The sequence below is a fragment of the Oncorhynchus masou genome, chromosome 13, assembly GCF_036934945.1.
Source record: "Oncorhynchus masou masou isolate Uvic2021 chromosome 13, UVic_Omas_1.1, whole genome shotgun sequence".
NCBI lineage: Eukaryota > Metazoa > Chordata > Actinopteri > Salmoniformes > Salmonidae > Oncorhynchus > Oncorhynchus masou.
The window spans coordinates 57,556,270-57,569,165 of record NC_088224.1 but is presented as its reverse complement, the minus strand read 5'-3'; the positions used below and the strand labels follow the sequence as shown (position 1 = coordinate 57,569,165).

The window sequence follows — 12,896 nt, the reverse complement described above, 5'->3', positions numbered from 1 at the left end:
CAGAACCATACAATATGTATGCATCCCAAATGGCACCTTATTCCCTCTATAGTGCATTACTTTTGACCAGGGCCCAATGTAGTGCATTATATAGGGAATAGGATGCCATTTTGGATGCTGTCTACAGTATGTCTCTGGCCCTGTCAAGTGTTTTGGCTCTGGTCCATGCATGTACATGTTTTCCTTCTATCCAATCTACGTATGATGTGTGATCCGGTAATTGACTACGAACCTGGATGTCACATCAATAGCCGTTTAGAATTCTGCTGGTTATTGTGACAAGATGGTGGTGTCCCAGCCCGATCACTAGGATACTAGTACATTATCTCATCGGTTGAAAGTCAACATGGAATGGCCTGAACAGAAACCCCACACACACAGTGCTTTAGAGAACAGTTGATTGCCGAGTCAATGGTGAAGCCGATCTTTTGCAGTGCAACAAATTACAAGGCTAAAAAAGTTCTCTCAGGATTTGATAAATGTTCTAGGATGAGATAGAAGTAGAGTTCCAGTCTCTCAGAGTTTTTCAATATGTCTGCGTGACCAACAAAGATGCTTTCTGCGTGACACGTTACTGCATTGTACTGTTTGTAGTACTTGTGTATAACACAGTGGTCTTCATTAGGCACTTAACAGAACAGAAATTAAACAGGGAGGGACTCCTCTTCATTTTACGTTTCCAAACATTCTGCAACGTTGACCCTTTCTGAACATGAGTCAGGTGCATTGTATAATATGCATATGCACATGTTTCCCGGTTTCCTCAGGTTCAAGGCTAAGCTGTGGCTGTGTGAGTCCCATCCTCTGTCCTTAGCGGAGCAGGTGGCGCCCATCATTGACCTCATGGCCATCTCCAACGCCCTCTTCGCCAAGCTCAGGGACTTCATTACCCTGCGACTGCCCCCCGGCTTCCCTGTCAAGATCGGTGAGGGAGTAGAGGACACTCTCGTAACCAGATAGTTTGCTCTGCATCCTAGAGACCTGGCATATCATGGTAGTGAGAGTGGAGAGAAAGCGAGAGGTTATCAAAAGTAGACCAGTGGTTTAAAGTGCTTAAGTAAAAATACTTGAAAATACTAATACTTAAGTCGTTTTTTTTAAGGGTATCTGTACTTTACTTGACTATTTATATTTTTGACAACTTTTACTTTTCCACTACATTCCTAAGGAAAATAATGTACTGTTTACTCCATACATTTTCCCTGACACCCAAAAGTACTCGTTACATTTTGAATGGACAGGAAAAGGGTCCAATTCACACATTTATCAAGAGAACATCCCTGGTCATTTCTACTGTCACTGATCTGGCGGACTCACTAAATACAAATGTTTCATTTGTAAATGATGTCTGAGTGTTGAAGTGTGCCCCTGGGTATCAGTAAATTAACAAAACTCGAAAATTGCCCTGTCTGGTTTCCTTAATATAAGGAATTTGAAATGATTTATACTTTTACTTTTGATACTTAAGTATATTTACTTTTACTCAAGTAGTGTTTTACTGGGTGACTTTCACTTTTACTTGAGTCATATTCTATTCTACTCAAGTATGACAATTGGGTACTTTTTCCACCACTGAAGCTGACCCTCCTGTCCTTATGTCAGGGGTTGCATTCTGGCTACTCCTTAATTTCATTCAGATGTTGCCTCAAATATGATTCATTGGGATTTGCCCAACGTTTAACGTTTGGAATATTTACACCTATTGCACATTAATTATAAATCCAGTGATAATCGTAAATCCTAAACATCTCTCTCACTTCTCTTCGTCTTCTCAGAAATTCCCATCTATCACATCCTGAATGCCCGGATCACCTTTGGGAACCTGAACGGGTGTGAGGAGGGGTCTGTGACAGGGCCGGACCGGGTGGAGGGGGAGGTGGACAGACAGAAGGACAGCAGCCCCAGGACTGACACAGACACCCCCTCCCCAGGCAGCGACTCTTCTAGTGTCTCCAGCTCCAGCTCCACGAGTGAGAAACACACACCTACACACACCAATCCCCCCCCGAGGCGAGGATGGCTCATAATAATGGCTGGAACGGAGCATAGGGATGGCATCAAACAAATAGAAACAAATCAAATCAAATGTATTTTTTTATATAGCCCTTCGTACATCAGCTGATATCTCAAAGTGCTGTACAGAAACCCAGCCTAAAACCCCAAACAGCAAGCAATGCAGGTGTAGAAGCACGGTGGTTAGGAAAAACTTCCTAGAAAAGCCAAAACCTAGGAAGAAACCTAGAGAGGAACCAGGCTATGTGGGGTGGCCAGTCCTCTTCTGGCTGTGCCGGGTAGAGATTATAACAGAACATGGCCAAGATGTTCAAATGTTCATAAATGACCAGCATGGTCGAATAATAATAAGGTAGAACAGTTGAAACTGGAGCAGCAGCACGGCCAGGTGGACTGGGGACAGCAAGGAGTCATCATATCAGGTAGTCCTGGGGCATGGTCCTAGGGCTCAGGTCCTCCGAGAGAGAGAAGGAGAGAATTAGAGAACGCACACTTAGATTCACACAGGACACCGAATTGGACAGGAGAAGTACTCCAGATATAACAAACTGACCCCAGCCCCCCGACACATAAACTACTGCAGCATAAATACTGGAGGCTGAGACAGGAGGGGTCAGGAGACACTGTGGCTCCATCCGAGGACACCCCCGGACAGGGCCAAACAGGAAGGATATAACCCCACCCACTTTGCCAAAGCACAGCCCCCACAACACTAGAGGGATATCTTCAAACACCAACTTACCATCCTGAGACAAAGCTGAGTATAGCCCGCAAAGATCTCCGCCATGGCACAACCCAAGGTGGGGTGCCAACCCAGACAGGATGACCACATCAGTGAATCAACCCACTCAGGTGACGCACCCCCTCCAGGGACGGCATGAGAGAGCCCCAGTAAGCCAGTGACTCAGCCTCTGTAATAGGGTTAGAGGCAGAGAATCCCAGTGGAAAGAGGGGAACCGGCCAGGCAGAGACAGCAAGGGTGGTTCGTTGCTCCAGAGCCTTTCCGTACACCTTCCCACTCCTGGGCCAGACTACACTCAATCATATGACCCACTGAAGAGATGAGTCTTCAGTAAGGACTTAAAGGTTGAGACCGAGTTTGCGTCTCTGACATGGGTAGGCAGACCGTTCCATAAAAATGGAGCTCTATAGGAGAAAGCCCTGCCTCCAGCTGTTTGCTTAGAAATTCTAGAGACAATTAGGAGGCCTGCGTCTTGTGACCGTAGCGTACGTGTAGGTATGTACGGCAGGACCAAATCAGAGAGATAGGTAGGAGCAAGCCCATGTAATGCTTTGTAGGTTAGCAGTAAAACCTTGAAATCAGCCCTTGCTTTGACAGGAAGCCAGTGTAGGGAGGCTAGCACTGGAGTAATATGATCAAATTTTTTGGTTCTAGTCAGGATTCTAGCAGCCGTATTTAGCACTAACTGAAGTTTATTTAGTGCTTTATCCAGGTGTTTGATGTATTTGATACCATTCCACTATTCCGCTCCAGCCATTACCACGAGCCCATCCTCCCCAATTAAGGTGCCACCAACCTCCTGTGATACACTCCATCTTTACACTACAAATTGACTCAGAATAACATAACATAGGGGTCGTTTGTGAATTGAGGTGGGATTTGGGCATGACATTTTGGAACAATATGAACCTCATTTCTATTTCTATACATTTGGATACATTTTCCCATTTTAAATGCATCTAATATGGCAGCAGTAACACCAATGACAGTAACACGACCAATGACACAATTTAGGAAATTGAGGATGTTATTAAATGGAGACCACAGCTCAAATCTAACTCTTAGATGTTAAGTCCCCCATATGGTTCTGGACCGGTTCCGACTGACATTTTTGGCGTAGAAAGTGTTCTGTTAACGCCGTAGGGTCCGTACCTTATAGCACCAAAAAGGCCCATCTGTCTGCTCTCCTTTCCACTCCCTCAGCGGAGCCATATTTAGAAAGCATTTCAGTCATCTCAAGCTCTATTGCCCCACTTCTGTTGAATAGGAAAAAAAATCATATATGGTTTTCATATTTTCACAATACTTCTACTCTGTGCTTGAGCTTCTGTCCTCACAAGTGAGTACACCCCAGATATGTATAACTATTATTAACAGAAAGGTGAGTTCCAGACCTTTCTAAAACTATGCAGCATTGCCAGTTATTGTTTATGGCCAGCTCATGAATAATAATTACGTTTGTGTATGTCTATATAGGCAAAAAAAATAATAAATCATGAGTAATTAACCTTTACAAAATAATTTACTAAAGTGATATGATTCATATTTTTACTCACAATATCATTTTCCCTTAATTTAACCACCAATGACACTTTGTATTTAGACATGACCAAATTATCATTGGAGTCTTCAAAAGTATGACATTCTAAAAGGGTGTGATTGGCTAATCATCTTTCTTTAATATAAACCCCCTCCCCCTTCCGTTTGCCACTGGAGGGAATACTCAAGGTCCTTGTGCATCTTCATAATGAATGAATTTATTTTAATAGCTTTCTTTCTTTTTAGTGGCCTTTGCGATATATGAAATACTTTAGTTCACTTTTTACCATTCAAAATAATAGATAGCTATCTCTATCCCAAAAACATGTCACTACAACTCTACTCATCGCGTCTTGGACAAGCCAATTGTTCTAAGTACTTTAAACAATGCATTAACATAGAGTCTTGCAGTATAAATTACTTGCATTATGTTGTATAATTGATAAACAGTTAATAAAAAAAACATGATGTAAAAAGTATGATGTGTTACTACACTGCTCAAAAAAATGAAGGGAACACTTAAACAACACAATGTAACTCCAAGTCAATCACACTTCTGTGAAATCAAACTGTCCACTTTGGAAGCAACACTGATTGACAATAAATTCCACATGCTGTTGTGCAAATGGAATAGACAACAGGTGGAAATTATAGGCAATTAGCAAGACACCCCCAATAAAGGAGTGGTTCTGCAGGTGGTAACCACAGACCACTTCTCAGTTCCTATGCTTCCTGGCTGATGTTTTGGTCACTTTTGAATGCTGGCGGTGCTTTCACTCTAGTGGTAGCATGAGACGGAGTCTACAACCCACACAAGTGGCTCAGGTAGTGCAGCTCATCCAGGATGGAACATCAATGCGAGCTGTGGCAAGAAGGTTTTCTGTGTCTGTCAGCGTAGTGTCCAGAGCATGGAGGCGCTACCAGGAGACAGGCCAGTACATCAGGAGACGTGGAGGAGGCCGTAGGAGGGCAACAACCCAGCAGCAGGACCGCTACCTCCGCCTTTGTGCAATTCGCCACTGGCGCCCTGTGCTCTTCACAGATGAAAGCAGGTTCACACTGAGCACGTGACAGACGTGACAGAGTCTGGAGACGCCGTGGAGAACGTTCTGCTGCCTGCAACATCCTCCAGCATGACTGGTTTGGCGGTGGGTCAGTCATGGTGTGGGGTGGCATTTCTTTGGGAGGCCGCACAGCCCTCCATGTGCTCGCCAGAGGTAGCCTGACTGCCATTAGGTACCGAGATGAGATCCTTAGACCCCTTGTGAGACCATATGCTGGTGCGGTTGGCCCTGGGTTCCTCCTAATGCAAGACAATGCTAGACCTCATGTGGCTGGAGTGTGTCAGCAGTTCCTGCAAGAGGAAGGCATTGATGCTATGGACTGGCCCGCCCGTTCCCCAGACCTGAATCCAATTGAGCACATCTGGGACATCATGTTTCGCTCCATCCACCACAGACTGTCCAGGAGTTGGCGGATGCTTTAGTCCAGGTCTGGGAGGAGATCCCTCAGGAGACCATCAGCCACCTCATCAGGAGCATGCCCAGGCATTGTAGGGAGGTCATACAGGCACGTTGAGGCCATTCACACTACTGAGCCTCATTTTGACTTGTTTTAAGGACATTACATCAAAGTTGGATCAGCCTGTAGTGTGGTTTTCCACTTTAATTTTGAGTGTCACTCCAAATCCAGACCTCCATGGGTTGATAAATTTGATTTCCATTGATAAATTTTGTGATTTTGTTGTCAGTACATTCAACTATGTAAAGAAAAAATTATTTCATAAGAATATTTCATTCATTCATATCTAGGATGTGTTATTTTAGTGTTCCCTTTATTTTTTAGAGCAGTGTATTTGGCATTTTAAAGTGTTTTTCATTGTTCCTAAGGCAAGGGACGCAAATGCCACAGCAATTCAGGAATGTCCCATAACATCCCATCACTCCTGTGCCGTGTCTCTCCCTCTATGCAGCGTCGTGTCGTGGAGGGGAGATCCCCCCGTGTGTGTTCGAGCCCCCTCAGGGTTACACTGTGCTGGGAGGCAACCAGAGGGCAAACAACATGCGTGGTGATGAGGAGGAGGACCTGCTGCAGTTTGCCATCCAACAGAGTCTGCTGGAGGCTGGCTCTGAGTACGACCAGGTCAGACTCACTCTGGCCCTTCATAGGGCTTACTGCCATCTCAAAACCTGGCTCGTCTTCATTAAAGAACACAAAGAAAAACATTGGAAAACTTTTCGCAACGGAAAATTAAAATCAGCGTTTCTTATTGGGCAAGTCCAGGTAGTCCGTACATGTTTTAGTTTGTTTCCTGCCATTTGGTGCCTAATGAACATGAAGTAAGGTATGATGGTAGTCCTCTTGGTTCCTAACTGGAACATAAGGTTCACTCTAAAGTAATACCATATTTCGAGGGCTCGTTCGGGATGTTAATCAACTACAGGCACATCGCATTAGTAGTGTGTACAGTTGTGCAAAGATCTACAAATACCAGATACACTGTGAAGACGTAGTATAAATCTATCCTATCAGCTAGCTAGACAAACAGTTGACTCAGTATCCTAGGGCATAATCTACTGTCAACACTGAGATTGAAACATTGAAATTACAGGAGCCTTTGGTGAGTCTTGTTGACTGACTATCTCTCTGACTCTGTCTGTCTACTTCCTGGTGTGTGTATAGGTGACTATCTGGGAGGCGCTGACCAACAGCAAGCCCAGCACACGTACTCTTCCCTGTGACCCCAGTCGCCTGCAAAGGTCTGCGCTTTCTCCACACTCGACTCGCTATCCTACTCAGCCTTTGTTTACTTTAGCCTTGGCTCGCCCTTCTCCAGCACACTGGAGGCCAGGGAGCTTCCTGGCTGCGTTCACAGCACACAATGTCACTGTTGACTCACTCCCATTCATGCACACACTGTTGTCTTTGCCTGCACCTCATACAATAGATACACTCTGAGTGAATAGCCCCCACCTCATACAGTAGATACACTCTGAGTGACTGGCCCCCACCTCATACACTAGATACACTCTGAGTGACTGGCCCCCACTGATATATAGTAGATCTGCCTCTCTCCTGTATGCCCTCTCTGGAAACAATACACTGCATGCTAAATCAACTCAAACTAGCTGTGTGTGTGTGTGTGTGTGTGTGTGTGTGTGTGTGTGTGTGTGTGTGTGTGTGTGTGTGTGTGTGTGTGTGTGTGTTTTAATTTCACCTTTATTTAACCAGGTAGGCTAGTTGAGAACAAGTTATCATTTGCAACTGCGACCTGGCCAAGATAAAGCAGAGCAGTTTGACACAAACAACAACACAGAGTTACACATGGAATAAACAAACATATAGTCAATAATACAGTAGAAAGTCTATATACAGTGTGTGCAAATGAGGTAAGATAAGGGAGGTAAGGCAATAAATAGGCCATGGTGGCAAAGTAATTACAATATGGCAATTAAACACTGGAGTGGTAGGATGTGCAGAGGATGAATGTGCAAGTTGAGATACTGGGGTGCAAAGGAGCAAAATAAATACAGTATAGGGATGAGTTAGATTGGATGGGCTATTTACAGCTGAGCTATGTACAGGTGCAGTGGTCTGTGAGCTGCTCTGACAGCTGATGCTTAAAGCTAGTGAGGTATATATGAATCTCCAGCTTCAGAGATTTTTGCAGTTTGTGCCAGTCATTGGCAGCAGAGAACTGGAAGGAAAGGCAGCCAAAGGAAGAATTGGCTTTGGGGGTGACCAGTGAGGTGTGTGTGTGTGTGTGCGTGTGTGTGGTTTTACTAACCTTTACTAAGGATAAAATTCAGACAAGTGGGGACATTTCAACCGGTCTTCACGAGGAAAAAAGCTATTTTAGGCTCAGGGGTTAGGTTTAGTGTTACAATTATAGTTAGAATTAGGGGATAGGTTTAGTGTTACAATTATAGTTAGAATTAGGAGATAGGTTTAGTGTTACAATTATAGTTAGAATTAGGAGATAGGTTTAGTGTTACAATTAGAGTTCGAATTAGGGTTTAGGTTGAGCGTTACAATTAGAGTTAGAATAAGGGGTTAGGTTTGGGTTTAAGGTTAGGGGAAATTACAATTTTGAAGGGAATCAATTGTTTGGTCTTCAAGGATAGTAAAAACAAATATGTGTGTGTGTGTCTGTGTTGATGTGTGTTTGCATGTACACATACATACGTGCACATGACAACCTCTTTTTTACTCGAAGTCCTGTCAAAAATAAATCTAGGTCCACCATATTTGTCAACCATTTCCACTGTCACTGTCAATTGCTCTATTCTCCTTATGCAATAACCAGGTTTCCAACCCCATTGTCTCCTCCCCCACACCCTCCAGGACTCCTCAGCACAGGCCTTGTCCTCCAGCCAGCCTCTGTAACACGCCCACCAAGAAGCCCCCCGCAGCCTGCAGCTACGACCAGCAGCTCCGCCTGGCCATGGAGCTGTCGGCACGGGAGCAGGCAGAGGCCGAGCTACGGCGACGGCAAGAGGAGGAGGAGCTGCAGCGGACCATCCAGCTGTCACTCATGGAGAAATGAGAGCCTGATTGGCCAGATAGGCTGTAGGAGGTATGGGAAAGGAGGAGAAGGAGGAGGTGGAGAGAAGGTTGTCAATAGGAGCACCCTACTCCTGGCTGTGACAGCCCTGCTCCTCCGACAGTCACATATCCCCTTTCCCACTGCGCTCCTTCAATAAGAGCCTGTCTGTGTGGCACAACAGGGCTCTACAGTGCTGATACAGCTACAGTATAGACTCACTACTCTCTGCTGCCACTCTGCACTCGCAGTCAGTGGAAGTTTACAAAAAACACTTTTATGGAATGCTACATTGACCGACCACATCAGTGGTGCTAGGATAATACAAATTGTGTTTGTGTGTGAAGGCCATGCGTTAATAAACGGTCCTGTGATTGGGGGATAGGGTTTGTGTCCACTTCACAGACCTGGGCCTTATTCATTAGTCACCAAATGAAAGAAAATGTAATGAAACAGGGACGGACTACTTGAAATTGTCTAATAAGAAACACTTGTTTTCGTTTACTGTTGCAAATAATTCTGCTATAGTGTGCCCTAATGAATACTGCCCTCTGTGTGAGTGTCAGGTGGGTCAAAGGGGTGGGATGTTGACATACCCTATTACTTCTTCATTTTTAATAATTGCTACATCACCACCCCCCCCCCCCCTCCCCTTTGATTTGCGCAAAATCGAAACGTACTGTATTTACACTGGATGGAATCTTGATGACTGTTTGTGGTTCTAATATGTAGATAGAATAATAACCCTGTAGAGTTCATGTTAATATGATAACACTATGACAGGAGTTCATATTGATATGATAACACTATGACAGGAGTTCATGTTAATATGATAACACTATGACAGGAGTTCATGTTAATATGATAACACTATGACAGGAGTTCATGTTAATATGATAACACTATGACAGGAGTTCATATTGATATGATAACACTATGACAGGAGTTCATATTGATATGATAACACTATGACAGGAGTTCATGTTAATATGATAACACCATGACAGGAGTTCATATTGATATGACAACACTATGACAGGAGTTCATATTGATATGATAACACTATGACAGCAATTCATGTTAATATGATAACACCATGACAGGAGTTCATATTGATATGATAACACTATGACAGGAGTTCATGTTAACACTATGACAGGAGTTCAAATTGATATAACACTGACAGGAGTTCATGTTAATATGATAACACTATGACAGGAGTTCATATTGATATAATAACACTATGACAGGAGTTCATATTGATATGATAACACTATGACAGGAGTTTGTGTTAATATGATAACACCATGACAGGAGTTCATATTGATATGATAACACTATGACAGGAGTTCATATTGATATAACACTATGACAGGAGTTCATGTTAATATGATAACACCACGACAGGAGTTCATGTTAATATGATAACACCACGACAGGAGTTCATGTTAATATGAAAACACCACGACAGGAGTTCATGTTAATATGATAACACCATGACAGGAGTTCATATTGATATGATAACGCTATGACAGGAGTTTGTGTTAATATGATAACACCATGACAGGAGTTCATATTGATATGATAACACTATGACAGGAGTTCATATTGATATGATAACACTATGACAGGAGTTCATATTAATATGATAACACCATGACAGGAGTTCATGTTAATATGATATAACCATGACAGGAGTTCATGTTAATATGATATAACCATGACAGGAGTTCATGTTAATATGATAACACCATGACAGGAGTTCATGTTAATATGATAACACCATGACAGGAGTTCATGTTAATATGATATAACCATGACCTACACTATATGGCTACACATGAATGAATACATACTGAACAAAAATATAAACGCAACATGCAACAATTTCAAAGATTTTACTGAGTTACAGTTCATTTGAGGAAATCAGTCAATTCAAATAAATTCAGTTGGTCCTAATCTATGGATTTCACATGACTGGGAATACAGATATGCATCTATTGGTCACAGATACCTTAAAAAAAGGTAGGGGCATAGATTAGAAAACCAGTCGGTATCTGATGTGACCATTTGCCTCATGCAGCACGACACATCGCCTTCGCATAGAGTTGATCAGGCTGAGCACGCAGATGAGCTTCCCTGAGACGGTTTCTGACAGTTTGTGCAGAAATTCTTCGGTTGTGCAAACCCACAGTTTCATCAGCTGTCTGGGTGGTTTGTCTCCAGACGATCCCGCAGATGAAAAAGACGGATGTGGAGGTCAAGGACTGGCATGGTTACACATAGTTAGCGGTTGTGAGGCCAGTTGAACATACTGCTAAAAAAAACGTGTGACATTGGAGGAGGCTTATGGTAGAGTAATAAACATCTCTTGCCAGAGAATGTAGTGGGCATTCCTGCAGTCAATTGCACGCTCCCTGAAAACTTGAGACATCTGTGGCATTGTGTCGTGACAACACTGCACATTTTAGAGTGGCCTTTTATTGTCCTCAGCACAAGGTTTTGTAATGTTCATACTGTTTAATCAGCTTCTTGATATGCCACACCTGTCAGGTGGATGGATTATCTTGGAGAAATGCTCACTAACAGGGATGCAAACAAATTTGTTCCCAAAATTTGAGCGAAATAATCTTTTTGTGCGTATGGAACATTTCTGTGATCTTTTATTTCAACTCACGAAACATGGGACCAATGCTTTACATGTTGCGTTTAGATTTTTGTTCAGTGTAGGTGCATCTTTTTCACGGAGGTTATTACAGGGAGCACATATATTGTAGGTTTATGTTATGAAGGGAGAGGTGAGACAGAGATAATAGGAGATGACATAAATGGGGACTGGTGGAGATTAGTTTCATGGTGAGCTTTGTGAGTTTATTTTACTGGGGGGGGAAAGCCTCTGCACTCAATATGAATGGAGCTGTGATGTGTTTGTCTGCGTGGGGAGTGGAGTGGTACTTGTGTGACATTTCAGCATGGCCGACACTTGTGTGGGTGTTCATTTCTTTGTCACAGGTTGCTTGTTTGTTTTTTTTACTTAAAAAAAAAAACTATGAAACAAAGAACATTAGGACATCAGCACAAATTAGGAGTCTGGTTCATACTCCTATTTATTGTTTAGCTTGCCAGATTATTATTTTAAGTGGCTGGTTTTCACAAAGTAGGAGCTAAAGGCAATGAAACATTTTTGTGGCGTATGTAAGGAAGTCAATAAAATCACTTTTTTTGGAACGTCTGTGGTATTCCTGTTACTTTCATTAAACATTCACAATTTATCAGATGACTTATCTCCAGGACCACACCAGTGTCTAAAAGATGTTCTACGTTCTGTTAAAATTATACGATAAGAAAAAGTCCTTAAGAATTACTCTGGATGTCATCATAGAACAGGCAATACTATAACCTGTATTAACCAGCATAATCTTCACTGCAGTTGAAACATTGGTGTAAAGTACTTAGTCAACAATATTTTAAAGTACTACTTAAGTAGTTTGAGTATCTTCACTTTATTATTTATGTTTTTGCTAACTTTCACTTTACTACATTCCTAAAGAAAATATACTTTTTACTACATACATTTCCCTTACACTCAAAAGTACTTGTTACATTTTTGACGATAAGGAAAACACTTAGAGAACATCCCTAATTTCTCTGATCTGGTGGACTCACTAAACACAAATGTTTGTAAATTATGTGTGAGTGTGCCCCTGGCTGTCCATCAATAAAAAATTAAATAAAAATTGTGCCGTCTGGTTTGCTTAGTATATTGAATTTGAAATGGTTTATACTTTTACTTTTGATACTTCAGTACATTTAAAACCAAATACTTTTACTTTTACTCAAGTAGTATTTTACTGGATGACTTACCTTAATAGAAAATGACTAAAGGTTATCTTTATTTTTACTCAAATATGACAACTGAATACTTTTCCCACTACTGAGTTTATGACAACCCATTACCATGGCTGATCTGAACATACTGTGTTCTGTGCCAGTAGCATACCACTCTGCATCCCACTGCTGGCTTGCCTGTGAAACTAATCTTGGTTGGTCACAGTTGGT

General features: G+C 42.4%; 1 protein-coding gene across 1 annotated transcript in view; it reads left to right on the top strand.

Annotated features, from left to right (window-relative positions):
- LOC135552687 (ankyrin repeat domain-containing protein 13B-like) overlaps positions 1-12,314 on the top strand; it is a 46,808-nt gene extending 34,494 nt beyond the window's left edge. Inside the window, exons 11-15 of the mRNA XM_064984457.1 lie at positions 768-925; positions 1,776-1,970; positions 6,267-6,436; positions 6,977-7,053; positions 8,639-12,314. Coding sequence (XP_064840529.1) covers positions 768-925; positions 1,776-1,970; positions 6,267-6,436; positions 6,977-7,053; positions 8,639-8,840 — 802 coding nt within the window. The 3' untranslated portion in view covers positions 8,841-12,314. The remainder of the gene's footprint in view (positions 1-767; positions 926-1,775; positions 1,971-6,266; positions 6,437-6,976; positions 7,054-8,638) is intronic.
- Positions 12,315-12,896: the final 582 nt, after the last annotated feature.